Below are 25,813 nucleotides of genomic sequence, written 5' to 3' on the forward strand. Positions count from 1 at the left end.
TGTTACCGTACTTTTATATTTAACCCCAACACCTCGTGTAAGTGCATTAAGCAGTAACACTTGCCAGTGCCTGATATTGTGTGGGTATTGTAACACACACGAAATCGAGGATAACTTTCATTAAATCATTAACATAGTTATGTTGTCATAGATACACGACAGACTCCTGTGATAAGCATTACGTCTAAACAAACCATGGTGATATGTGAATCATACTTACAGTAAATGTTGTTGATATAATATATGTAACTCAGAAAAGTATATCACAAAGGGTATGAAATACTAGGATTTAGAAATACATTTACCGAATGCGAGTTCCCTTTTAATTTTCAGAAACGTAAAAACATCAATAGATTGACTTTTGCGTAATCATTAGTTTATTTCTTAGAATGTTGCTGCAGAATTTGTGTCGACAAAAATACGGATGCCTACCAGAATGAAACATTCCAATCAATAGATACTGTGATGTTCACATGTAACACTGTCATCTGTTCGACTCGTCAGGACAAATAATCATATATCATTGACATAAATACATGATACAACAACAAAGGATCAACATAACAAATGCAATTTCTTCAAGCTGAAGATAAATTATGTACTCGTCTCAATATAATGCATACTTACTTATTCTCATTGACACAAAGAGCTTATTATCATTAACTTAAATATCAAGGATATTAGATTAAATCAGACAGTATTGTGTTCAGAACAAAATTAGTATCATAATGATTAGTAAAAATATCATTTATTGGTTAATATATTTGGCAACAAGGATAACGTTTCTATAAATAGAATGCCGTCAGAGGGATATATTTAGAAATATAATATCAAGCATTTTTCAAAGATTTGCTCATGCATAATTTCTTCTTGGTAGCAAATACTAATTATATAAATGTGTGTATCATGTACATTATTAGAAAACAGCATTTCATCAGCTTGCTATGGAATCTAAAAGGCGTTGCTCGGTGACGTCATAATTGAAACAATCAGGACTTACAGCCAATCACAGCAGCGCTATGTACAGTACTGATTCATATATCTATTACTGCAGTGTAGTACTAGTCGTAAGTAAACTTACTAAACACAATTCCTGTTCCAATAAAACCCATGAGAATGAAGATTAAACAGGCGACTCTGTCGACAACCTTAGCAAGTGATTTCCAGTGATCTGCCGTGACTTTCATTGTCGGTTTGGCTTTAGGCTTATCTGTTTCTGTACCGATTTTCGTATTTGCTGGCATCACTGTTATTTTTGTTGTTCTCTTTCCATTTGCTTGGTGAATCGACGAAGAAGAATCGAGCTCAGGCTAGAAAACAGGATTTTATGACATTTAGTAACACCTGTTTGACTTTGTAATACTTGTATAGTCTTAAATGTGATTATATTTTGAATTATAATTATTACCTCACAATATCGTTATTTTTGTATTTATATAGAAAATACCAGTAATACATCACAACAAAACTATTTTGTAAAAGAAGCTATAGATAATATATACCTATAAAAACTTGTCATTGAGATAACCCTCGCACAAAGCTCCCCTACGTACAATAATATACAGTGTATATACAACAAACAATAAAAAGTAACGGCAAGAAGATTGAATCGATGTGGATCAACGTTTACCGGTCAATCAATTAAATACAGATTGTATAAACACAATATTTTTAGTTACATATGCATGATTAAAGTTCATGAAAAGTAAAATGTATAAACAACAGAAATCTATTAACACAGATACAGCATGGCCAACAGTCAAAAATGAACAAATTGCCAATGATGGCTTTCACTACACAAACATATCACAAAGCTCTTTATTCTACAGGTATTATTTGGCACGTGATTTGATTTTATTTACCTGAGTCGTGGAATTGTTATCACTTTGGTTAGAATCGTCCTCTATCTTTGGTACATACACCCATGTGACTTTGGATAAACTACGAAGAAATATCGATACCATCCAGCGCCGCATGACTGTAGTTTGCTGGTAGTGAATAGACAATGCCACCACTGCCATAACACAAGCAAACCCGACAAGAAACAGACAAAAGTTGAAGTAGATCGCTGAAAAGACAACATAAACCCAAGTAAAAATTTTTAAATAATTCATACCACTTGGTTCATGGTCGACATCATAATTCCATTGGACATTATCATATTATTTCCTGGTGTGATATATAACGTGTTTAATTTTTCGTTAACATCCCTGGAGGTTCACTCTGGCTGGACATGACATAACCAATATTCGACATATATTTATATGGCGGATGTCGTCAGTAAGACTTATAATTCGAAATAGCTGGTCGAATACACAATTTCTGAATTAGTTTCCAATTGCATGCCCTTCAAAAAAAGAGATCAAAAATGATATCTGCTTGCCGGTTGGTAGGGTAGTGGCTGAAATGTTTACACAACAAGTTTCGCCCAGGAAAAGTACAACAATAATTAATACGAGGAAGGCTGATATCAAAAGGCTTTTCTCAAAGTACGGGGGTGACGGCAATGGACATCAAATATCATTGTGTTTTGTGCAACACATCTCATAAATAATCTGTAAATTGTTTATTACCCGAACTCCTACTCAAATGCAGGATAATTACCCATACACGGGGTTGTGCCCAGGATAATTACCCATACACGGGGTTGTGCACAGGATTATTACCCATACACGGGTGGGTGTCCAGGATAATTACCCATACACGGGGTTGTGCCCAGGATTATTACCAATACGCGGGTGTGTGTCCAGGATAATTACCCATACACGGGGTTGTGCCCAGGATTATTACCCATACACGGGGTTGTGCCCAGGATTATTACCCATACGTGGGGTTGTGTCCAGGATTATTACCCATACGTGGGGTTGTGCCCAGGATAATTACCCATACACGGGGTTGTGCACAGGATTATTACCCATACACGGGGTTGTGTCCAGGATTATTACCCATACACGGGGGTGTGCCCAGGACTATTACCCATACACGGGGGTGTGCCCAGGACTATTACCCATACACGGGGGTGTGCCCAGGACTATTACCCATACACGGGGGTGTGCCCAGGACTATTACCCATACACAGGGGTGTGGCTAGGATTATTACCCATACACGGGGTTGTGTCCAGGATTATTACCCATAAACGGGGGTGTGTCCAGGATTATTACCCATACACGGGGATGTGTCCAGGATTATTACCCATACGCGGGTGTGTGTCCAGGATAATTACCCATAAACGGGGGTGTGCCCAGGACTATTACCCATACACGGGGGTGTGCCCAGGACTATTACCCATACACGGGGGTGTGCCCAGGACTATTACCCATACACGGGGGTGTGGCTAGGATTATTACCCATACGTGGGGTTGTGTCCAGGATTATTACCCATACGCGGGTGTGTGTCCAGGATTATTACCCATACGCGGGGTTGTGTCCAGGATTATTACCCATACGCGGGTGTGTGTCCAGGATTATTACCCATACGCGGGGTTGTGTCCAGGATTATTACCCATACGCGGGGGTGTGCCCAGGACTATTACCCATACGCGGGGTTGTGCCCAGGACTATTACCCATACACGGGGGTGTGCCCAGGACTATTACCCATACACGGGGGTGTGGCTAGGATTATTACCCATACGTGGGGTTGTGTCCAGGATTATTACCCATAAACGGGGGTGTGCCCAGGACTATTACCCATACACGGGGGTGTGCCCAGGACTATTACCCATACACGGGGGTGTGGCTACGATTATTACCTATACGTGGGGTTGTGTCCAGGATTATTACCCATACGCGGGTGTGTGTCCAGGATTATTACCCATACGCTGGGTTGTGTCCAGGATTATTACCCATACGCGGGTGTGTGTCCAGGATTATTACCCATACGCAGGGTTGTGTCCAGGATTATTACCCATATGCGGGTGTGTGTCCAGGATTATTACCCATACGCGGGCTGTGACCAACCTGATCATATCGTTTGTACAGCAGCACAGAAGGAAGCTATGTAAGTTTTCTAAGTATCTTGTACGTGTCAGTGCCAACTTTGGGATGGGATTCATCTCGGAAAGTTGTCCTTCCACAAAATGGCAAGAACAAATCCTGGTCCATTTGTTCGGGGCCAGATGCGAATTGGTCGGATCAGCGAGATCCACTTTCTCCTGAGATTAATTTTTCCCTATTATGCAGTGAATATATTGCTACTCCTTCCGTCCATGGATATTTTACCAAGTTGTTTAGCCGTCTTTTCACGGCGTTCCTACCCCGGAAAAAAGAGCGATTAATTTCAAGGCCAAACAATCCCTCGGTAAGCTGAAGTAGGAACCCAAAAATGAGTATTCTGCTGATATTCCTTATTCATGTATTTGCCAGATACATTTACATGTTTACTTTTTTTTTTCAATTGATGTAAGCATTAACTTTAACATCTTAGTTTTTTGTGAGTACTTACCGATAAGAGGGATGGCGTCCGCTGAAGGCGGGAGAGAGTCTGCCACAAGGAGCTGGAACACTGCCAAGGCCAACATCACAGTGATCTGTAGAGACACCTTCTCACCGGATTCTACAGGTAAGAAGAAACCGAGGATCCCCATTCCAGTAATGAGAAATGTCGGGATGATGATATTTACGACGTAAAACGCCGGCTTTCGTTTGATAGTTAGATAATAGGTGACGTCTGGATATGGCTCCGGACAGCAACCGTAATACAATACATGGCGTGCAGCTGTAAAACTAGAGATGTTCCATTCAACGTTCATAACCGCCGACGACAGATCTCCATACGGGTTCTTGTAGACAAGGTCCATTTCGAAACCATGGTGAGACCACGACCCAAAAGTCATCCCACAAGTTTGGGTATCGTAGGGGAACCTCTCTACGTCCACAAGACATCGGCTTTGGACAATAGTTGGGAAATTGTAATATACGGACCCATCCGAATAGATATTCACCCTGTAGTCGTCATAACCCGGAAAGTCATCTGCGGTGCTATATATATTTAAAATAAATAAATAAATAAATAATCAAAAAAAAAAAAAAAGAAAATAACACATACAAAACACATGTAAATAAAATAGATAAATAAAAATGAATGATAAATGAATAAATACTGTAAATAACTAAATAAAAATAAATAAAAATAAGTATATACACGTGTAAAATTAATAAAAGACATCCCTTTGGTATTAGATAATTTCTCTAAAGCAATTGTGCACCCTTCGTACATTTCAGATGTATTTCTATTAATAATTAAATTGATTATTAATTTGTTCCACAAGACAATTTAACTTGTCCACTGAATTGAAGCAGCCATCATACAAATGGAAGGAGTTCTGATTAAACGATCAGGTTTTACGCATTCAATTGTTCCACGCTATGTTGCATTTGCGTGGGCGCCTGTCCGTAACCTTAAATGTCACGCCCGACAAAAGTGGCACATTCAGTGTATCAACACGTACAATGTATTAAAATCCCATCAAACAGAATTAGATCCAAAGCCTACTAGTATACAAGTGTTTATATGATTGTACAGAAGACACAATTGAGTTACAAATTTTGATATGAATTTAGCAAGAGGCTTATAGAGGTATGTGTTGAATCATGAATATAAAACTTCACCACAGCGATGTTATATCCTTGTTGGACTCGTTAGTGATGCTAGGGACCGTACGTGAGGAAATCGAGAATGGAAGTTAAAAGCCAAATTGAATTTAAATAAATGTTCAAGTAAAGAAGGATAGAACATTGTCAAATTCAAAAGATTAGCGTACCTAAGTATAGGGCATTGTCAAATTAACAAGATTAACGCACAAAAGTGTATAGGGTATGGTCAAATTTAACCTGACTAGCGCTCCAAAGTATGGGGCATTGTCAAATTCACCAGATAAGCTCACTCAAGTACGGGTCATTGTCAAAGTTAACCAGATTAGCGCACGCAATGCATAGGGCATTGTCAAATCAAACCAGACTAACGCAGCCAGATACAGGGCATTCTCAAATCTAACCAGACTAGCACAGCCAAGTGTAGAAGAATTGTTAAATTTAACCAGATTAGCACACCCAGGTATAGGGCATTGTCAAATCTAACCAGATTAGCGTACCCAAATATAGGACATTGTCTAATTTAACCAGATTAGCGCACCCAAGCGTATATGGCATTGTCAAATTTAACCAGATTGGCGTACCCAAGTATAAGGCATTGTCAAATTTAACCAGATTAGCGCAGCCAGATATAGGACATTGTTAAATTTAACCAGATTAGCGCACCTAGGTATAGGGCATTGTCAAATTTAACTAGATTAGCGCAATGATAAATACGTGCAATGATAAATTAGCGCAACGCGTCCCGCACGAAAAAAGCTAAAATAAGATGACAGCGAAAATATATACGTTTACAGTATACAGTATAACTCAATCAGTTTAATCAGGTATAAGGGTAAGGTATAGAAATGGTTAAACATATATGTTTTACAAGTGAGTCGCTAAAAATGACAGGTTATGAATCATACTTGTTTATATTTTAAGAACTAGAAGTAATATGTATTAAGACATCTTTGTATTACAAGTTGAGATCACAAGGTAGAGTCCAGAACCTGGAGGAGAGTAAACTTACCTGTCATACAAGGTAAGATCGGGGACCCACAGGTATTTGAACGGCACAACGATGTTACCTAGACCACCAAACGCACTGGCGTCCCAAGTCAGCTGACAATCTGTCCAAAACTGTATAAAAAATATTGAAAGTGAAGATAGCAGTGAAATTTGTTATATACACATAACTTAGGAGAGTGAGGCAGCTCTTCCAGTGTAGGAAATATTTTTTATTTTTAAATACCACCCCCCCCCCCCCCCCCCCCCCCCCTTTTTTTGTATTCTACTTAATTTCTTATATATAACATAGTATTTTCAACATTATGAATATTCAACCCTGTGTTGTATGCACATATAGTCATATCACAAAAGTCCTGATTTAGAAACATATTATGTTAGCGTGAGATATTAAAGAACTCCTGACTTTGACGTAACGCCATATGAGACAGTACACTTATGTATACGTACCATTCTTACCCAAAGATTCAGGGTTAAAATCTGGGACGGCTCATCCTGAAATTAAGAGATCATAAACAAATCGATATATGAGAAATTCGTAAGCATACATCTTTAATAAGATTTGTCAGTTTGGATGTACATACACAAACAGTAAATGTTACAATACGTACGAGTGTCGTTGCAACGTTCCAAGACCAACAGGTCTCTTTGTCAAGCGCTGACTGACTGTGTAAGCGAAAGACATGGTTACCTGTACGTCTATGTGACGAAAGGTAACTATATTTATGTATTTCCGCTCGCCGATGGGACATTTCGTCTATCAACATAGGGGTATTAGTCTTCTAGTTGTCTTAAAATCTCTTTCAGTAATTTTCTACGCATACCTAGCAAGTTATACGATTGTTTTAAATCTAAAGACGATTTTGTTTTTACGTAAAACGGGCTATCTGCATTTTTACTTTTACATCATATCAATTTGTACGCAAGTGGGCTATGTGTTTTTTAATCACTATTTCCTAGATTCAGGTAATATCACAAAATTACACATTTTTACAAAAGGCTAAAAATTCTACTTTTACCTTCTCATGGATTATTCTCCGGAGAAAGTAATACGCATGAAATTACGGGATATAACAATGTAAGACAAAAACTTTCTAATTAAGTGCAGTAATGGCCTCTTGTTGTCTTAGATATACTTAAGATATACTTACTAAATCAACTATTTGTCGCAGAGCAAGATCAATCCGTACAGTAGTGACACTGTTATTGCCACAGAAAGGGCGGACAGCACTTTTGTAGTTTGTAAATAGCTGATCGAACAACAACGTGGCGTTGGTGTCAGCATCTACGCCTGGAAAAGTCAAAGAAATAATCGGGCAAAAGGGCACTATTGGCACGAAAGATATTTTTCATAATTCAAGGAAATAAAAAAAGAAGTATTATTCTGTAGATATCTATTTCTGATGGATTTCTACTATTAAAACTATTAGGTATACGCTTGGTGTACTATAAGTAATCAAACTTTAGCGTAATGATCCAGCGCGATAATAAAATGATTTCAGCGCGAACACTTACAATCATAGATAGATATGTACGTTTACAGTTGGGGAATGAGGATAATTATTTCGTGTTTGTGTTTGTTCAAGTTTTTGTATTTGCCATTTTATGTTATTCATTCTTTTTGTCTGTGTAAAGTACTGGGAAACTGGTGTTTCTCCACGATGTCCTCAACATTGGTACCAGGCGTCTGAGATAAATAGGTATCACTGATGAATTAGTATTGCCTCTCAAAAATGATCTGTTTGTCGGAAGCAAGTAAGTGGCAAGGAAAATTGGCATGTTCTTCGAAAATGTTTGCATTTGTCTACAACTAGTAAGTCTCAAAGATTTTAGTGATGGTCAGCGAAAATTGGTAGGTGTCGTCTTAAACTAGTAGGTGGTTTGGGAAATCAGCACGTTCCTCGAACGAATAAAAACTAGTGCTGGTTTAAAAAATTAGGGTATGTAACTGGAAATCATGTTGTATTTGGTAAACTAAGTGCCTTAAAGAGAACAACCAAAAAACCTGGTGCTTCGCGGGAAAAAAAATGGCAGATTTTAGATTTTATGAAACATTGAAACAAATTTAGGACATTTGTGTCTCTCAGTGTCAGCAAAAGGGAATACTAAAAATAAAATAAGTGGTAGCTTTTACCTCTAATTTGAAAGTGGGTCGAAGAAATACAGCGAATGGAACAATTAACAATAGCATTTTTAAATTGTCAACGTTTTTCATCAATATAGGTTAAGAAAGATTGATACAGCAGTTTGAGAAGGTGATGTTCTATTGCCTGGCTTGATCTACTTTTAGTAGACGCGTGTCGCCTATCATCCAGGAACACCTGGTCCTATTCTCCTTGTTAGCTTTCTTCAGGAGCCTCCATTTAATTCTATATTTTTCTTTTATTTGTGCCTCATTTTATAGATTTTGAGCGTGAATTACGCTTCCATTTAAATGTCGGTATTTCTCGTCTTGTTTAACGAGAAAAGAGACAAACAGCAATAGTTATTTAGGTCATACTTATATCTGTATTTTATATATAATAATAGGCAATCAGCATCACTAACGAGTCCAGGAATGACGAAAGAGATATATGGTATAAAATTCTTTTTTGATCTTCAATGTCTAACTTTTTGTATTGGAAAATCTTAATATCTTGTGTGTCTTTGTTTAATCCCTCTAAACTACCCCACACGTAGTAAGATATTCCCTACTGTTATTTAATGTATATGTATTTGATGTCGTACATGAGGCGAATATATTGTTTTCATTATCCCACGGGGTATTAAATCAAGCTTCAATTCAGTGTTCCCTGTTCTTTTTTATTGATAAGCTTTATGTTTTTATATATTCTTAAATGATCAACCTGCGTTGAGAAGAGATAAACAGTTTTGTTTATTACAATGCAGCTTAAAAGTTGATATAGACCTGGCGGAATTCCGTCCAGTATTATAGTTTGAAGCCCAGAGAAAGAGAATGTGATTGGGGTTAGTTATTTCCGAAACTATTTAGTTATTATCTTAAATGTTTTTCAATGACGGGAAAAATAAATAAAAATAGATAAATAAACATAATAATTGATTACATTAAAAAAACCAATAATAAAAAATAGTGTCAGAGAAATAATCTCTGGTTTAATGTGTATTGATAAAATACAATTGGCATTGTTAAGAGAAATTTGAAATTCGTCTCTAGAAATATTGGATACGCTTATGCGTTCTGTTATAAAATAACACGAAAAATTGAAATATTAATTCACATGTATATGGAAATATGGAAAGAAATATCACAAAGATGTCGGAATGTTGATTTATAGAAACAGACATTTCAGAAGATATCTAAGTGAGGGCTAGGACGTTAAATCTCAAAGAAACAAAAATAAAGAAAAAAAGAAAAAATGATTTTTTTTAAACGGTAAGGTATATTTGTCGTTGAAATGAGAAATGCACTTGGAACTATCAAATGTTTACATGTATTAGAATTGACCTGATATATGATAAAAATTACCGACTTCCTTACAAGGATATGATAAAGGATGGAAATATTTAAAAGCATTGGATCTCCGATATATCCTAACAAAAAGCGTCTCTTAATTGATAAAATACGAAATGAAAAAAACTTGTGTAACATATTTTTTAATCAGTAGGTTCAGTGGCTTGGGGAAAACAAACGTCAATATTTTCTTAATTACGATTATGACAATGAAAACAACCGTCAATATCTACTTAATTACGATTTTGATAATGAAAACAACCGTCAATATCTACCTAATTACGATTATGACAATGAAAACAACCGTCAATATCTACTTAATTACGATTATGACAATGAAAACAACCGTCAATATCTACTTAATTACGATTATGACAATTAAATTAATTTTCAATATCTACTTAATTACGAGTATGACAATGAAAACTATCGTCAATATCTACTTTTAAATTACGACGATGACATTGAAAAAAAAAACCCGTTAATATCTACTTTTAAATAACGATGATGACAATGAAAAATAAAAACTTAAACAAAACGATATAAGGTAATTTTCCTATACTAAATATTTTGCACGTGATGATAGATCCTATAACTTCAAAGAAAGGAAAGGTTACTGTTATCCAGCTTTTTGTTGATAAACTGATATTCTAGAATATAAAATATAAACCAAATTTTGTTCTTCGAAAGCATTCATTGGTAAATTATCAAACATTCGGGTTATGACATTAAGAAAATAAAACAGCATCGTCATTATCGGATCATAATGCCAAAATTGCTTTGTCATCACAGTATGCTATTTTTATTCAAATCATGGTGGAAGCTGTTATCACTCATCGCATTGGTCCTGTCTTTCTAACATGTCGCAGTTGGTGATCATTTCATATGTAGCTGAGAACGTTATAATAATTACATTGATCTTCAATTCAAGTACAATCAAATATCTATCTCGAAATCCGATTGGCCATGGGGAAACTGTGAGATATATGATATATGTTCGAAATAACTGAATATGATTTTACTATTAGAAATGAATTCTTATTTCGAGTGAAGCAGGGTTACCAGATTTCTAGGTATCACTTTTACTGTATATTGATGCTATATTCAAGAACGTGTCAGTGGATTTTTTGCGCCTATAGCTGCTAAAGAAAGTCTTAAGAATGTTCTTCTTGGCTCTGAAATATTATCCACTCTGTGGATAACCTGAATATAATATATAGAATCATCTTAAGTTGTCATTTTTCGAGAAAAAGCTTAAGTATGTCTCGATCCTGTTTATATAAGTTAGATTAGTCAGTCCCATGGCAGTAACGATAAACGTACACTGTCTTCATATGAAAGTCATTTTGACATCGCTTTAATGTTAATTTGTTTAAGATGGAAAATTAAGAAGTGAAAAATTGGAATCATCGCTGTTAGGTAAATTTATTTTGACTTCGAAGTAAAGTTATTTGACTTGATAGTTATTTTTTATAGTTATTTTGACGTCGTGGTAAAGTTATGATGACGTTATGTGTAACTTCCGACTACTTTTGTTTATTTCAACTCCCCATCCTTTTCTATTACATTATCATATTATCTTGTTTAGTCATCCCTGATTTTACTTCAGAAACATTGACGTAAACTTACCTCTGCTTTGTATGACAATCAAACACAGTACCATCACTGTACGTGTCGTTGTACCTCCCATTCCGTTCGCCGTTGGTTTAATTTCAACTTTCCTCGTGTGGATTGTTTCAAAAAAAAATGTTGTTTTCAATTTAGAATTAACACTGTGAACCTATATTTGTCTACTTTTCATGTAGAACTGTCGGTTTGCGTGTGTAATTCTCATTTAAGAAGGCCTTTAAATACAAATTAATATGTGCGAGTATATTTTTACCTGTTTATTACCTATCTGAAGTATCAACATTTGCTACACCTATTCAAACTTCTCGTCAGAGAATTTCAGCGGAAACAGTAGATAATACACACACGTTGAATGTGTCGATAAAATATGTCTTCTCCTAGCGGGACATGGTACTGTTTCTATACTATAAATTGATCTGTTATACAAACTAACAACATACCTACTCGTCGTTACAAAAGGTGAATTATTTCACGACTTGTGTGTATTGGTTATTGACAGTGGAAAATAATATGATGGTGTAGCGTTGACATGTTCTTAACAAGGAGAAATAATCAACATACACGAATCTACTTCAGGATTAAAATACTTAATTCTAAGGTGTGTGTCCCTTGATGTCCATTCTTATTACTGAAAATGTTCATTTGTGGACTGTAGGTCCTAATTTTTAAATGTCCAGGTTTTTCGAATAAATAATTATCGACACTTATCGTTCTTTTGATATACCTCGATGCTTTTACTTTGGTTTGTTTGTTTGTCAACATCGCCGGAACAACAGGGGTCATTTAATGTTAGAGCTAATGGGAACATTACATCAACCAAGGGGGAAAGGGAATGGCAGGAAAAAAGAAAGAAATAATTGCGGCACTTGTGCTACGATTGGAATTACAATTAGAAATAAAAGTTTAAGAAAATTTATTTTTATCAGTCTATCAAGTTGTGGATTTACAAACAATACACATAAACAATATATTCTTATACAAATAAAGCTAATTATATAATATAATGTTTGAGTGATAATATGTAATACGATATAGATATTGTAATTTTCTATGTTCCAAGATAAACCATACAGGTCAACGAGCAATGAGGTCGAAGATGGTCGTTTAATTCAATCATCTTTTATTGATAAATTGTATTTTATGTTTTATGTGTAAAATGATATACATAAAGGAGTCATGTGATCCTTACCACCGGGTATTTTTATCACTAATATGTATAATAGGCGTGATGATTTTAATTACCCTAGAGTAAATTTACAGTTCTAGATCAATAGAATCTAACAAAGGTATGTTCTGTTGAGGAGGGAGAATGGTGCGCATTCAAGATTGTAAGACCTAGAAACAACACAAATTCATAAACCTCCTTTTATCAGTTCTTTAAACAATATATCTTTGGATTGGCTGATTGCATTTTTTAAATAATTAAGATAAAAGACGTTATACAGATATTTTTCTTTTAAATTAGGGGTATAATACGGTTTCCCTCCAAAATAGGGAACGTTGGCAATTATGCCTGACGTGTACTTACTGTCACGTAGGTGCAGTTTACCAAGGTTACCAAAGGGATTAATTTGTTTAGGCAACATTGAGGTGCACTATTGATCTGTTAAACCGTTGGATTGGTCAATTAATCTTCGCCTGACCTCATTGTGAAAAATCATATAATAATGTGAGGGACATAACCTCTTTACTGGTCGTTTCAATGGAATGTATAATAAACCAATAATATATTACATTTTTGAAACACCTTTCTATACTAATTGAGAGTTAGATATGGGATGATTAAAATGAACTAGACCGCATTATACGTTTTATCCTTCTAGGACTCGTCAGTGATGCAAAGGGCTAATATTTAGTAGACGACTGGAAAGTCAAAGATCAAAACCTAGATAGAGAATTGCAATAGTCAAAGAAATAAATACATTGATAATACAATATTGCATTTATCCTGTATATAACGTCATTAATCATATGAATTAAATCGTTCGTTATCAAAACTAATTAAGTATTCTCAATCACATTAACAATGAAATGTCATCTATGTACACAATGAAGTCTTATCTACGTAAACAGTGAAATGTTATCCACATAAACAATGAAATTTCATCTTCATGAACAATGATATCTTATCTAATTGGACAATAAAAAAATCTTATCTACATAAATAGTAAAATCTCATCCATATACACAAGAAAATCTCATCTACATAAACAATGAAATCTCATTCACATAAACACTTTAACATCATCCACATAAACAATAAATTATCATCCACATAAACAATGAAATCTCATCCACATAAACAATGAATTATCATCCACATAAACAATAAATTATCATCCACATACACAATGAAATCTCATTTGCATGAACCATGAAATCGCGTCCACATAAACAAAGATATTTTATCCAAATAAACAATAATTCTGATCCATATAAGCAATGGAATCTCATTTACATAGACAATAAAATCCCTTCTATGATAACAATGAAATCCCAAATGGTTACATACAGCAAAATATATATCATTCCGGTAAAAGCAAAAGAAATATCACCGGGTTTAATTATATCAGTAAATAAATATGGCGAGAATTAGGACATGTCAAAGAATGGGATCCACATGAAAATATTTACATCATCTATTAGTTAATATATAACAAGTTTAGCTGATTTCGTCTTGACTCCACATGCCTGTATATTAAATAAATAAACAATAAATAAATAAATAAAAAAGTCGCAATCGTATTACAGGTATGCAACAGTATGTCTTGTGCCACCCAATCCTTAGCAAATCAACATTATAGCCTGCCTATGTGACAAACTGCTCAAAGTGCGAGCAAATACGGAGGAGGATTATTTTGAATGAACCAAATAGTGTTGGGAAGCGTTCCTATTTATGGATTACATGTGATACAAAATAACTATTGTCAATCATTGTGCCATGAAAAGCTTTACATATTTACAATATACACAAGTTATACAATTCAATACGTTCCTGGCTGCGTTTCTAATCCGGAAACTACGAATATATCAAGAAAAATCCCACGAAAATTAAAAACAAATTTAATTTCAGCAATTAAAAGCAATATGCCCTACATGTCTGAGTGAAACTACGTTTTTATAGATATAAGATGCATTAAAATCTGAGCTGTTTTGAACATGTTTTTGACAGTTCGAAATATATCTTAACTAATATATGAAAAATATGTAATATATCTTAATTCATTTGGTAAATAAGAGTATTAACAGTTTGTTCGTATATAATTTTCATTCCAACTGCTGTATTATAAATATAACCTACATTCTGGGAAGAAGTCTGGGTTTTTTTAATATCATCACTAAGCGATTTTTATTTCTAAATAAAATTGAATAATGTTCAATAATACACTCAAATATTGAATTCTTTCTTTTTCAATTTTACCAGCGTCTTTCGAATAGGTAAGGAATGTAAAATTCTATTTATCACATACCGTATAATACGATTACTAAGAAGGTTTTAAAGACTGATACAAAATCAAAAATGACTTCTTTCTCTGTTCTTACTCTTTCTTTGTCTGCGATGACGTCACAATATATATGTCGTTAAGATGATATGACGTTATTAACGAAATCTACATTCAATTATAGCTTCGCTAGGTCTTATTATACGCATGTACAGAATGATATGCCATGTATATACACAATTGATCTGTAATAAGATATATCCTATTACAGATGAATTGTTTGTGATGACGAATATTACGTTATGGCACTGACAACAGCGTTGTCACTTGATGCCACATGTCATCGTTGGTGTATAACACTGATAGGAGTGCAATTATATGATGACAAATATTATCTAAATGATGACACTGATTGCAGGATAATTGTGTGTAATGATTATGCTACCACACCGATAACATCGTAGTCAATTGATGACAAAGATTAAGTGATGGGTGTTGATAATATACTTTGACGTAGGTGTTATAATTGCAAGACAAGACAAAGTTAGTTGATGCAATGCGTATTATGTCACTGACACAGGTTAACTGTATGTGATGACGAGGGTTATGGTTTGCAATGTGTGTCATGACACTGGTAATAGGGTAAATATTTAATGGCAATGTTTTCGTCATAGATGTTATGGCACGGGGCAGGGTAGATGTTTGGTGCCACAGATAACAGCGTAGACATTTGATGACAAATTTTCCGTTGTTGCTATGTCAATGATGAAAGTGTGGTTCAAAAGTGTATTGGAAATAAAATGTTAATTCATGTTAATTTTATTGAAGGTTGGCAATGTCTAGCACTATTCGTCGTCACTAAATTGACTAAAGACAATTCCAGTTCCAGCCAAACCCATAAGAATAAATGTTAAACAAGCGAGTCTATCGACAACCTTCGACATAGAGTTCCAGTGTTCAGCGGTAACCTTTATTGTCGGTGTGGCTTTAGGCTTGTCATTTTCTGTACCGATTTTCGCGCTTCCTGTTACATGTATTGTTGTGATCTTGTTCCCATTTCCCTGGTGAAGTGACGAAGATGTCTGAGGCTAAAAAAAATAAAATTTACTTCTTACGAATTTTTCATTGAAAGAAATAAAAAAAAAAGTACAATTATAAAAGTTATTAGATATCTTTACTTTTCTACTTTAATCAGAGATACCAGACGTCATGACCTTTTATATATATTCATTTATTTTATCATTTAATTGAATGACTAGGAAAATATTCACTGATAGAATGCTATTGTTACTTGTTATCAGTTTATTTACCCGGGATGTCGAATCGTTGTTATTTTCCGTTGAGTCGTCCTCTAGCTCTGGTACATAAACCCATGTGAACTTAGACAAAGTCTGTAGGAATATCTTAAACATCCAGCGCTTCATGTATTCCATTGGCTGGTAGTAAACAGTCAATGCGACCACTGACATAACACAGGCAAATCCGACAAGAAACAGACAAAAGTTGAAGTAGATCGCTGAAAACGAAAATACGAAATTATCAAAAGGAAAATATAATTATTTCTTCAAATGTTATGTATCACATCAGAATAGAAAAATACCATTTTCAAGTGACATATGGTGTAAGACTATTAGATACTCTCTAAAACGCCTGGTAGCTTTATTTATCGAGTCTAGTTCTCATTTTGAAAACATGGCATCCTACGGATCTTCAGTGAAGGAGAAGACGTTTACCCTCCTGGTTTGACACTCTTTTTCACTGTCGTTAGTCACGGTTACTGATTCGTTCCTATGTTTGCCTTCCCTGTCGTTAGTCACGGTTACTGATTCGTTCCTATGTTTGTATTCCCTGTCGTTAGTCACGGTTACTGATTCGTTCCTATGTTTGTATTCCCTGTCGTTAGTCACGGTTACTGATTCGTTCCGATGTTTGTATTCCCTGTCGTTACTGTTCGTTCCTTGTTTGTATTACTGTCGTTAGTCACGGTTACTGATGCGTTCCTCTATGTGTTGTATTCCCTGTCGTTACTGATTCATTCCTATGTTTGTATTTCCCTGTCGTTACTTTACTGATTCGTTCCTATGTTTTGTTTCCTTCGTTATCCACGGTACTGATTCGTCCTATGTTTGTATTCCCTGTCGTTAGTCAGCGGTTACTGATTCGTTCCGATGTTTGTATTCACTTGTCGTTAGGCCGGTTACATGATTCCGTTCCTATGTTTGGTATTCCCTGTCGTTACTGATGCTTCCTATGTTTGTATTTCCCTGTCGTACTGATTTCGTTCCTATGTTTGTATTCCTGTCGTTAGTCACGTTACTGATTCGTCCTATGTGTGTATTCCCTGTCGTTAGTCAAGGTTACTGATTCGTTCCTATGTGTGTATTCCCTCTCGTTACTGATTCGTTCCTTTGTTTGTATTCCCTGTCGTTAGTCACGGTTACTGATTCGTTCCTATGTTTGTATTCCTTGTCGTTAGTCACGGTTACTGATTCGTTCCTTTGTTTGTATTCCCTCTCGTTACTGATTCGTTCCTTTGTTTGTATTCCCTGTCGTTAGTCACGGTTACTGATTCGTTCCTATGTGTGTATTCCCTGTCGTTAGTCACGGTTACTGATTCGTTCCTATGTTTGTATTCCCTGTCGTTAGTCACGGTTACTGATTCGTTCCTATGTTTGTATTCCCTGTCGTTACTGATTCGTTCCTATGTTTGCCTTCCCTGTCGTTAGTCACGGTTACTGATTCGTTCCTATGTTTGTATTCCCTGTCGTTAGTCACGGTTACTGATTCGTTCCTATGTTTGTATTCCCTGTCGTTACTGATTCGTTCCTATGTTTGTATTCCCTGTCGTTAGTCACGGTTACTGATTCGTTCCTATGTTTGTATTCCTGTCGTTAGTCACGGTTCTGTTGTTCCTATGTTTGTATTCCCTGTCGTTACTGATTCGTTCCTATGTTTGTATTCCCTGTCGTTAGTCACGGTTACTGATTCGTTCCTATGTTTGTATTCCCTGTCGTTAGTCACGGTTACTGATTCGTTCCTATGTTTGTATTCCCTGTCGTTACTGATTCGTTCCTATGTTTGTATTACCGTCGTTTCACGGTTACTGATTCGTTCCTATGTTTGTATTTCCTGTCGTTACTGAGTTCGTTTCCTATGTTTGTATTCATGTGTCGTTACTGATTCATTCCTATGTTTGTTTTCCTGTCGTTACTGATTCGTTCCTATGTTTGTATTCCCTCTCGTTACTGATTCGTTCCTTTGTTTGTATTCCCTGTCGTTACTGATTCGTTCCTATGTTTGTATTCCCTGTCGTTAGTCACGGTTACTGATTCGTTCCTATGTTTGTATTCCCTGTCGTTACTGATTCGTTCCTATGTTTGTATTCCCTGTCGTTAGTCACGGTTACTGATTCGTTCCTATGTTTGTATTCCCTGTCGTTAGTCACGGTTACTGATTCGTTCCGATGTTTGTATTCCCTGTCGTTACTGATTCGTTCCTATGTTTGTATTCCCTGTCGTTACTGATTCATTCCTATGTTTGTATTCCCTGTCGTTACTGATTCGTTCCTATGTTTGTTTTCCTGTCGTTAGTCACGGTTACTGATTCGTTCCTATGTGTGTATTCCCTGTCGTTAGTCACGGTTACTGATTCGTTCCTAGGTTTGTATTCACTGTCGTTACTGATTCGTTCCTATGTTTGTATTCCCTGTCGTTAGTCACGGTTACTGATTCGTTCCTATGTTTGTATTCCTTGTCGTTAGTCACGGTTACTGATTCGTTCCTATGTTTGTATTCCCTGTCGTTAGTCACGGTTACTGATTCGTTCCTATGTTTGTATTCCCTGTCGTTAGTCACGGTTACTGATTCGTTCCTATGTTTGTATTCCCTGTCCGTTAGTTCACGGTTACTGATTCGTTCCTATGTGTGTATTCCCTGTCGGTTAGTCACGGTTACTGATCGTTCCTATGTGTGTATTCCCTCTCGTTACTGATTCTGTCCATGTTTGTATTCCCTGTCGTTACTGATTCGTATCCTATGTTTGCCTTCCCTGTCGTAGTTACACGGTTACTGAAGTCGTTCCTAATGTTTGTATTCCTGTCGTTAGTCACGGTTACTGATTCGTTCCTAATGTTTGTATTCCCTGTCCGTTAGTCCAAGGTTACTGATTCGTTCCTATGTTTGTATTACCTGTCGTTAGTCACGGTTACTGATTCGTTCCTATGTTTGTATTCCCTGTCGTTACTGATTCGTTCCTATGTTTGTATTCCTGTCGTTAGTCACGGTTACTGATTCATTCCTATGTTTGTTTTCCTGTCGTTACTGATTCGTTCCTATGTTTGTATTCCTCTCGTTACTGATTCGTTCCTATGTTTGTATTCCCTGTCGTTACTGATTCGTTCCTATGTGTGTATTCCCTCGTAGTCACGTTACTGATTCGTTCCTATGTTTTGTATTCCCTGTCGTTACTGATTCGTCCTATGTTTGTATTTCCCTGTCGTTACTGATTCGTTCCTATGTTTGTATTCCCTGTCGTTACTGATTCGTTCCTATGTTTGTATTCCCTGTCGTTACTGATTCGTTCCTATGTTTGTATTCCCTGTCGTTACTGATTCGTTCCTATGTTTGTATTCCCTGTCGTTACTGATTCGTTCCTATGTTTGTATTCCCTGTCGTTAGTCACGGTTACTGATTCGTTCCTATGTTTGTATTCCTGTCGTTACTGATTCGTTCCTATGTTTGTTTTCCTGTCGTTACTGATTCGTTCCTATGTTTGTATTCCCTGTCGTTACTGATTCGTTCCTATGTTTGTATTCCCTGTCGTTAGTCACGGTTACTGATTCGTTCCTATGTTTGTATTCCCTGTCGTTAGTCACGGTTACTGATTCGTTCCTATGTTTGTATTCCCTGTCGTTAGTCACGGTTACTGATTCGTTCCTATGTTTGTATTCCTGTCGTTAGTCACGGTTACTGATTCGTTCCTATGTTTGTATTCCCTGTCGTTAGTCACGGTTACTGATTCGTTCCTATGTTTGTATTACCTGTCGTTAGTCACGGTTACTGATTCGTTCCTATGTTTGTATTCCCTGTCGTTAGTCACGGTTACTGATTCGTTCCTATGTTTGTATTCCCTGTCGTTAGTCACGGTTACTGATTCGTTCCTATGTTTGTATTACCTGTCGTTAGTCACGGTTACTGATTCGTTCCTATGTTTGTATTACCTGTCGTTAGTCACGGTTACTGATTCGTTCCTATGTTTGTATTCCCTGTCGTTACTGATTCGTTCCTATGTTTGCCTTCCCTGTCGGTACTGATTCGTTCCTATGTTTGTATTCCCTGTCGTTAGTCACGGTTACTGATTCGTTCCTATGTTTGTATTCCTGTCGTTAGTCACGGTTACTGATTCGTTCCTATGTTTGTATTCCCTGTCGTTACTGATTCATTCCTATGTTTGTTTTCCTGTCGTTACTGATTCATTCCTATGTTTGTTTTCCTGTCGTTACTGATTCGTTCCTATGTTTGTATTCCCTGTCGTTACTGATTCGTTCCTATGTTTGTATTTCCTGTCGTTACTGATTCGTTCCTATGTTTGTATTCCCTGTCGTTAGTCAGGGTTACTGATTCGTTCCTATGTTTGTATTCGCTGTCGTTAGTCACGGTTACTGATTCATTCCTATGTTTGTTTTCCTGTCGTTACTGATTCGTTCCTATGTTTGTTTTCCTCTCGTTACTGATTCGTTCCTTTGTTTGTATTCCCTGTCGTTAGTCACGGTTACTGATTCGTTCCTATGTTTGTATTCCTGTCGTTAGTCACGGTTACTGATTCTTTCCTATGTTTGTATTCCCTGTCGTTAGTCACGGTTACTGATTCGTTCCTATGTGTGTATTCCTGTCGTTAGTCACGGTTACTGATTCGTTCCTTTGTTTGTATTCCCTGTCGTTACTGATTCGTTCCTATGTTTGTATTCCCTGTCGTTAGTCACGGTTACTGATTCGTTCCTATGTGTGTATTCCCTGTCGTTACTGATTCGTTCCTATGTTTGTATTCCCTGTCGTTAGTCACGGTTACTGATTCGTTCCTATGTGTGTATTCCCTGTCGTTAGTCACAGTTACTGATTCGTTCCTAGATTTGTATTCCCTGTCGTTAGTCACGGTTACTGATTCGTTCCTATGTTTGTATTCCCTGTCGTTACTGATTCGTTCCTATGTTTGTATTACCTGTCGTTAGTCACGGTTACTGATTCGTTCCTATGTTTGTATTCTCTGTCGTTAGTCACGGTTACTGATTCGTTCCTAGGTTTGTATTCCTGTCGTTAGTCACGGTTACTGATTCGTTCCTAGGTTTGTATTCCTGTCGTTAGTCACGGTTACTGATTCGTTCCTATGTTTGTATTCCCTGTCGTTAGTCACGGTTACTGATTCGTTCCTAGGTTTGTATTCACTGTCGTTACTGATTCGTTCCTTTGTTTGTATTCCCTGTCGTTAGTCACGGTTACTGATTCGTTCCTATGTTTGTATTCCCTGTCGTTAGTCACGGTTACTGATTCGTTCCTAGGTTTGTATTCCCTGTCGTTACTGATTCGTTCCTATGTTTGTATTCCCTGTCGTTACTGATTCGTTCCTTTGTTTGTATTCCCTGTCGTTCGTCACGGTTACTGATTCGTTCCTATGTTTGTATTCCCTGTCGTTACTGATTCGTTCCTATGTTTGTATTCCCTGTCGTTAGTCACGGTTACTGATTCGTTCCTATGTTTGTATTCCCTTTCGTTACTGATTCGTTCCTATGTTTGTATTCCCTGTCGTTAGTCACGGTTACTGATTCGTTCCTATGTGTGTATTCCCTTTCGTTACTGATTCGTTCCTTTGTTTGTATTCCCTGTCGTTAGTCACGGTTACTGATTCGTTCCTATGTTTGTATTCACTGTCGTTACTGATTCGTTCCTATGTTTGTATTACCTGTCGTTACTGATTCGTTCCTATGTGTGTATTCCCTGTCGTTAGTCACGGTTACTGATTCGTTCCTATGTTTGTATTACCTGTCGTTAGTCACGGTTACTGATTCGTTCCTAGGTTTGTATTCACTGTCGTTACTGATTCGTTCCTATGTTTGTATTCCCTGTCGTTACTGATTCGTTCCTATGTGTGTATTCCCTGTCGTTAGTCACGGTTACTGATTCGTTCCTATGTGTGTATTCCCTGTCGTTACTGATTCGTTCCTATGTTTGTATTCCCTGTCGTTAGTCACGGTTACTGATTCGTTTCTTTGTTTGTATTTCCTGTCGTTAGTCACGGTGACTGATTCGTTCCTATGTGTGTATTCCCTGTCGTTAGTCACGGTTTCTGATTCGTTCCTATGTTTGTATTTCCTGTCATTAGTCACGGTTACTGATTCGTTCCTATGTTTTTATTCTATTTCATTAATGGATAACTGAGATGAAATAGGTGAAGTACCGATGATTTCATTTTAGAAATACTTACCGATAAGAGGGGTTGCTTCCGCTGACGGCGGGAGAGAGTCTGCCACAAGAAGCTGGAACACTGCCAAGGCCAACATGACAGTGATCTGTAGAGACACCTTCTCACCGGATTCTACAGGTAAGAAGAAACCGAGGATCCCCATTCCAGTAATGAGAAAAGTCGGGATGATTATGTTTACGACGTAAAACGCCGGCTTTCGTTTGATAGTTAGATAATAGGTGACGTCTGGATATGGCTCCGGACAGCAACCGTAATACACAACGTTGCGCTCAGCAGTAAAGCTAGATATGTTCCATTCAACGTTCTTAACCGACGACGACAGATCTCCATAGGGGTTCTTGTAGACAAGGTCCATTTCGAAACCATGGTGAGACCACGACCCAAAAGTCATCCCACACTTCTGGGTATCGTAGGGGAACCTCTCTACGTCCACAAGACATCGACTCTGGACAACAGTTGGGAAATTGTAATATACGGCCCCATCCGAATAGATATTCGCCCGGTAGTCATCATAACCCGGAAAGTCATCCGAAGCGCTGTGCAGAAGAATTTCAACAAAAACCTTCATTAATTTGAAATTTGAAGACAATTCTTATCTGATCCTTAGCCTCTGCTTCAGAACTTTTCTTAAAACATTAAATGTTTATCTTACAGACATTTGAGATGCAATGTACAACATACAGAACAAACATGTAAATATTGTACGTTTTCGAAGAAAAAGAAACTAAAAGGATAACGATCAGGCATACAAAGACATCCTGTTTCGTCACTGAAACGAGTGCAATCTCTGTACCTATAGAGCACTGACTAATTATGTAACAGAGAACAGGAAACATTCCATGTATTTACCGATTTTTCAGGGACATATTTGAAGCATTTACGACGATTTGTGCCCTAAACGCCAGTCATAATCACTGATATCACCACATACTGAATATACCAAACAGAATAAGATCTAACCTGAATTAACAAAAGACACTCAAGTGAGCAGTGTCTTTGATATAAATCAAAGAGGCTTTATCACGGACACCCTAAACGCTTCTCACAAAAGTGGCATCAACAGTATTAAATTATATCTAAGGACTGTACATAAGACAGATTATATTCGTTCAAAACAAATTGTGAGTTACATGTAGATACGGAAAAGTCAAAATCAACTACAGAATACATCTGGATCGTCCTTCTTGAATGCTAAGAACCTACATTGTAAAGTGTTGATTAGAAGAGGTGACGAAAAGCTCAAAATGCGGCAAAAGAAAATCTGGACAGAGATAAGCAAAAAAACAAACAAAAGATAATTCGATATGTTTCATAATTTTAAATATTGGCTTTCAAAGAACATTTAATATATGTGTATACTCTGAGCCGTTGTACTCTCCAAGTGAATTAAAACTAATTAGTACGCAATCAATGTGTGTCGGAGATGTAGCATCTTTAAGGGAAAGATACAGTTAAAAGTTATATTAGAGTGGTGTTCAAAGAAAATGATTTAATCCTGTTGAATTTTGGTACTTTATACAGGGATGAATATAGAATGATTGGACAGAAAACCCACAAGATATTAGCACTTTTTAAAACAGGGTTAGATACAATGAAGTCCAAAATGAAATTAACTGCACTTAACAGTTGTTCTATCCTTCCAGGACTCGTCAGTGACGTTAATAATATAAAGTGTTGATAAAAGGAGAAAAACCGAAAGATTCAAGGTAGGTCGAAAGAATGTAAAAACATGAATGGGAAGGCTCACAAAACAAGTAATTCAATAAATTTTGTAAAATTCAATATTGGATCTGAAAAGACCGCTAATGAAATGATTTAATCATAATTATACACTAAGGTAAGATCAATAAACAGTTTTAATTAAGAATAAGATAAAACAAATTATTAGAATAAGGTCAAGAAACAATGTTATTGAGACAGTTTTGTTTTGCGAGTGTCAAAAGGTCAAGATCTACATGTATGTGAACTTACCTGTCATACAAGGTAAGATCTGGTATCCACAGATGTTTGAACGGCACCACTATGTTACCTAGTCCACCAAACGCACTGGCATCCCAAGTCAGCTGACAGTCTGTCCAAAACTTCAAGAGAAGAAATTCATAAAAAAATAATACAAATAAAAGAAGAAAATGCGAATTGTGAATGATGTCTTAACATATTGATAATCGTTTAATGACTGAAAGTTAGATACAAGATATAGAGGCGAATAGAATTTTTATGTGTGCAATTAATGATTTAATCACTAAAAAGTTAAACGATAAAAAAAAAGTCTTGAGGATGGTGCAGCGTAAACTGCGTCACTTTTTTTTATTAATATTTCTCCCTATCGGAGATATAATCCTTTGACCACTTCACGACATACATGTAATTGGTAGTATGATAATATATACATACCATTCTTACCCAGAGATTTAAAGTTAAAATCTGGGACGGCTCATCCTAAAAATAACAGAATGTCAACAAATTAATTGGTTATATAATTTATTGTTGTATTTATTAAGAATTTCTTTCTTGGGCACTCTTTAGTAAATGTCATTATTTTATTGTTTTGCAAGTTTTGTAATAATAGAATATGATGGGTGCGAGACTACAAAATCACGTAAGTAAGGTGAATACGTATTTGATTACCGTTTGTCATCATTTGTTTAAATTAATACTTCTTAGTACACTAATTGTTTTGGATACCTCTTAAGATATACTGACCAAGTCAACTATTTGTCGGAGAGCAAGATCAAGTCGAACGACAGTGGCATTGTTGCTGTCACAGTACGGGCGGACACCACTTTTGTAGTTAGTAAACAAGTGATCAAACAGCAAGGTGGCGTTGGTGTCTGCATCTACACCTACAAAAGTCGACGGGAAAATTAAGAAAAACGGACCTATTTGCAGCTACAAGTGTCTGATAATGGTGTTAGATAAAATGTCGAATAAGTGTACCTATTGTTGGAGCGCTCAATTTTAGTTCCTCATCAAAGGATCAAGGGCAAAAGAGCCTTGCTCCTTTTGGTCCCCCTTTTCATATCCTTTTTGATTTCATTAACAGATCTACCATTTTATCCTCTCGACACATTCAGTTTTACCTCCTTTATAATTTTGTTGGCCCTCTTTAATTATTATGTTGATCCCTTTCTAAATTTGGCGATTTCGCGATGCTACATGGCCTATATGTGTTGATGGCCAGTGAAACATATTAA

The 25,813-nt window shown here is 36.4% G+C and overlaps 1 protein-coding gene across 1 annotated transcript in view; it reads right to left on the reverse strand.

Moving 5' to 3' along the window:
• Window positions 1-354: 354 nt before the first annotated feature.
• Window positions 355-25,813, reverse strand: part of LOC117333977 — a 57,535-nt gene continuing 32,076 nt past the window's right edge. Inside the window, exons 2-13 of the mRNA XM_033893399.1 lie at window positions 25,323-25,462; window positions 24,591-24,700; window positions 22,620-23,155; window positions 16,454-16,659; window positions 15,990-16,231; window positions 11,701-11,843; window positions 7,751-7,890; window positions 7,050-7,094; window positions 6,604-6,713; window positions 4,444-4,979; window positions 1,863-2,068; window positions 355-1,310 (exon numbers count right to left, since the gene is read on the reverse strand). Coding sequence (XP_033749290.1) covers window positions 1,062-1,310; window positions 1,863-2,068; window positions 4,444-4,979; window positions 6,604-6,713; window positions 7,050-7,094; window positions 7,751-7,890; window positions 11,701-11,843; window positions 15,990-16,231; window positions 16,454-16,659; window positions 22,620-23,155; window positions 24,591-24,700; window positions 25,323-25,462 — 2,663 coding nt within the window. The 3' untranslated portion in view covers window positions 355-1,061. The remainder of the gene's footprint in view (window positions 1,311-1,862; window positions 2,069-4,443; window positions 4,980-6,603; window positions 6,714-7,049; window positions 7,095-7,750; window positions 7,891-11,700; window positions 11,844-15,989; window positions 16,232-16,453; window positions 16,660-22,619; window positions 23,156-24,590; window positions 24,701-25,322; window positions 25,463-25,813) is intronic.

Source organism: Pecten maximus, chromosome 9, assembly GCF_902652985.1.
Source record: "Pecten maximus chromosome 9, xPecMax1.1, whole genome shotgun sequence".
Classification (NCBI taxonomy): Eukaryota; Metazoa; Mollusca; class Bivalvia; order Pectinida; family Pectinidae; genus Pecten; species Pecten maximus.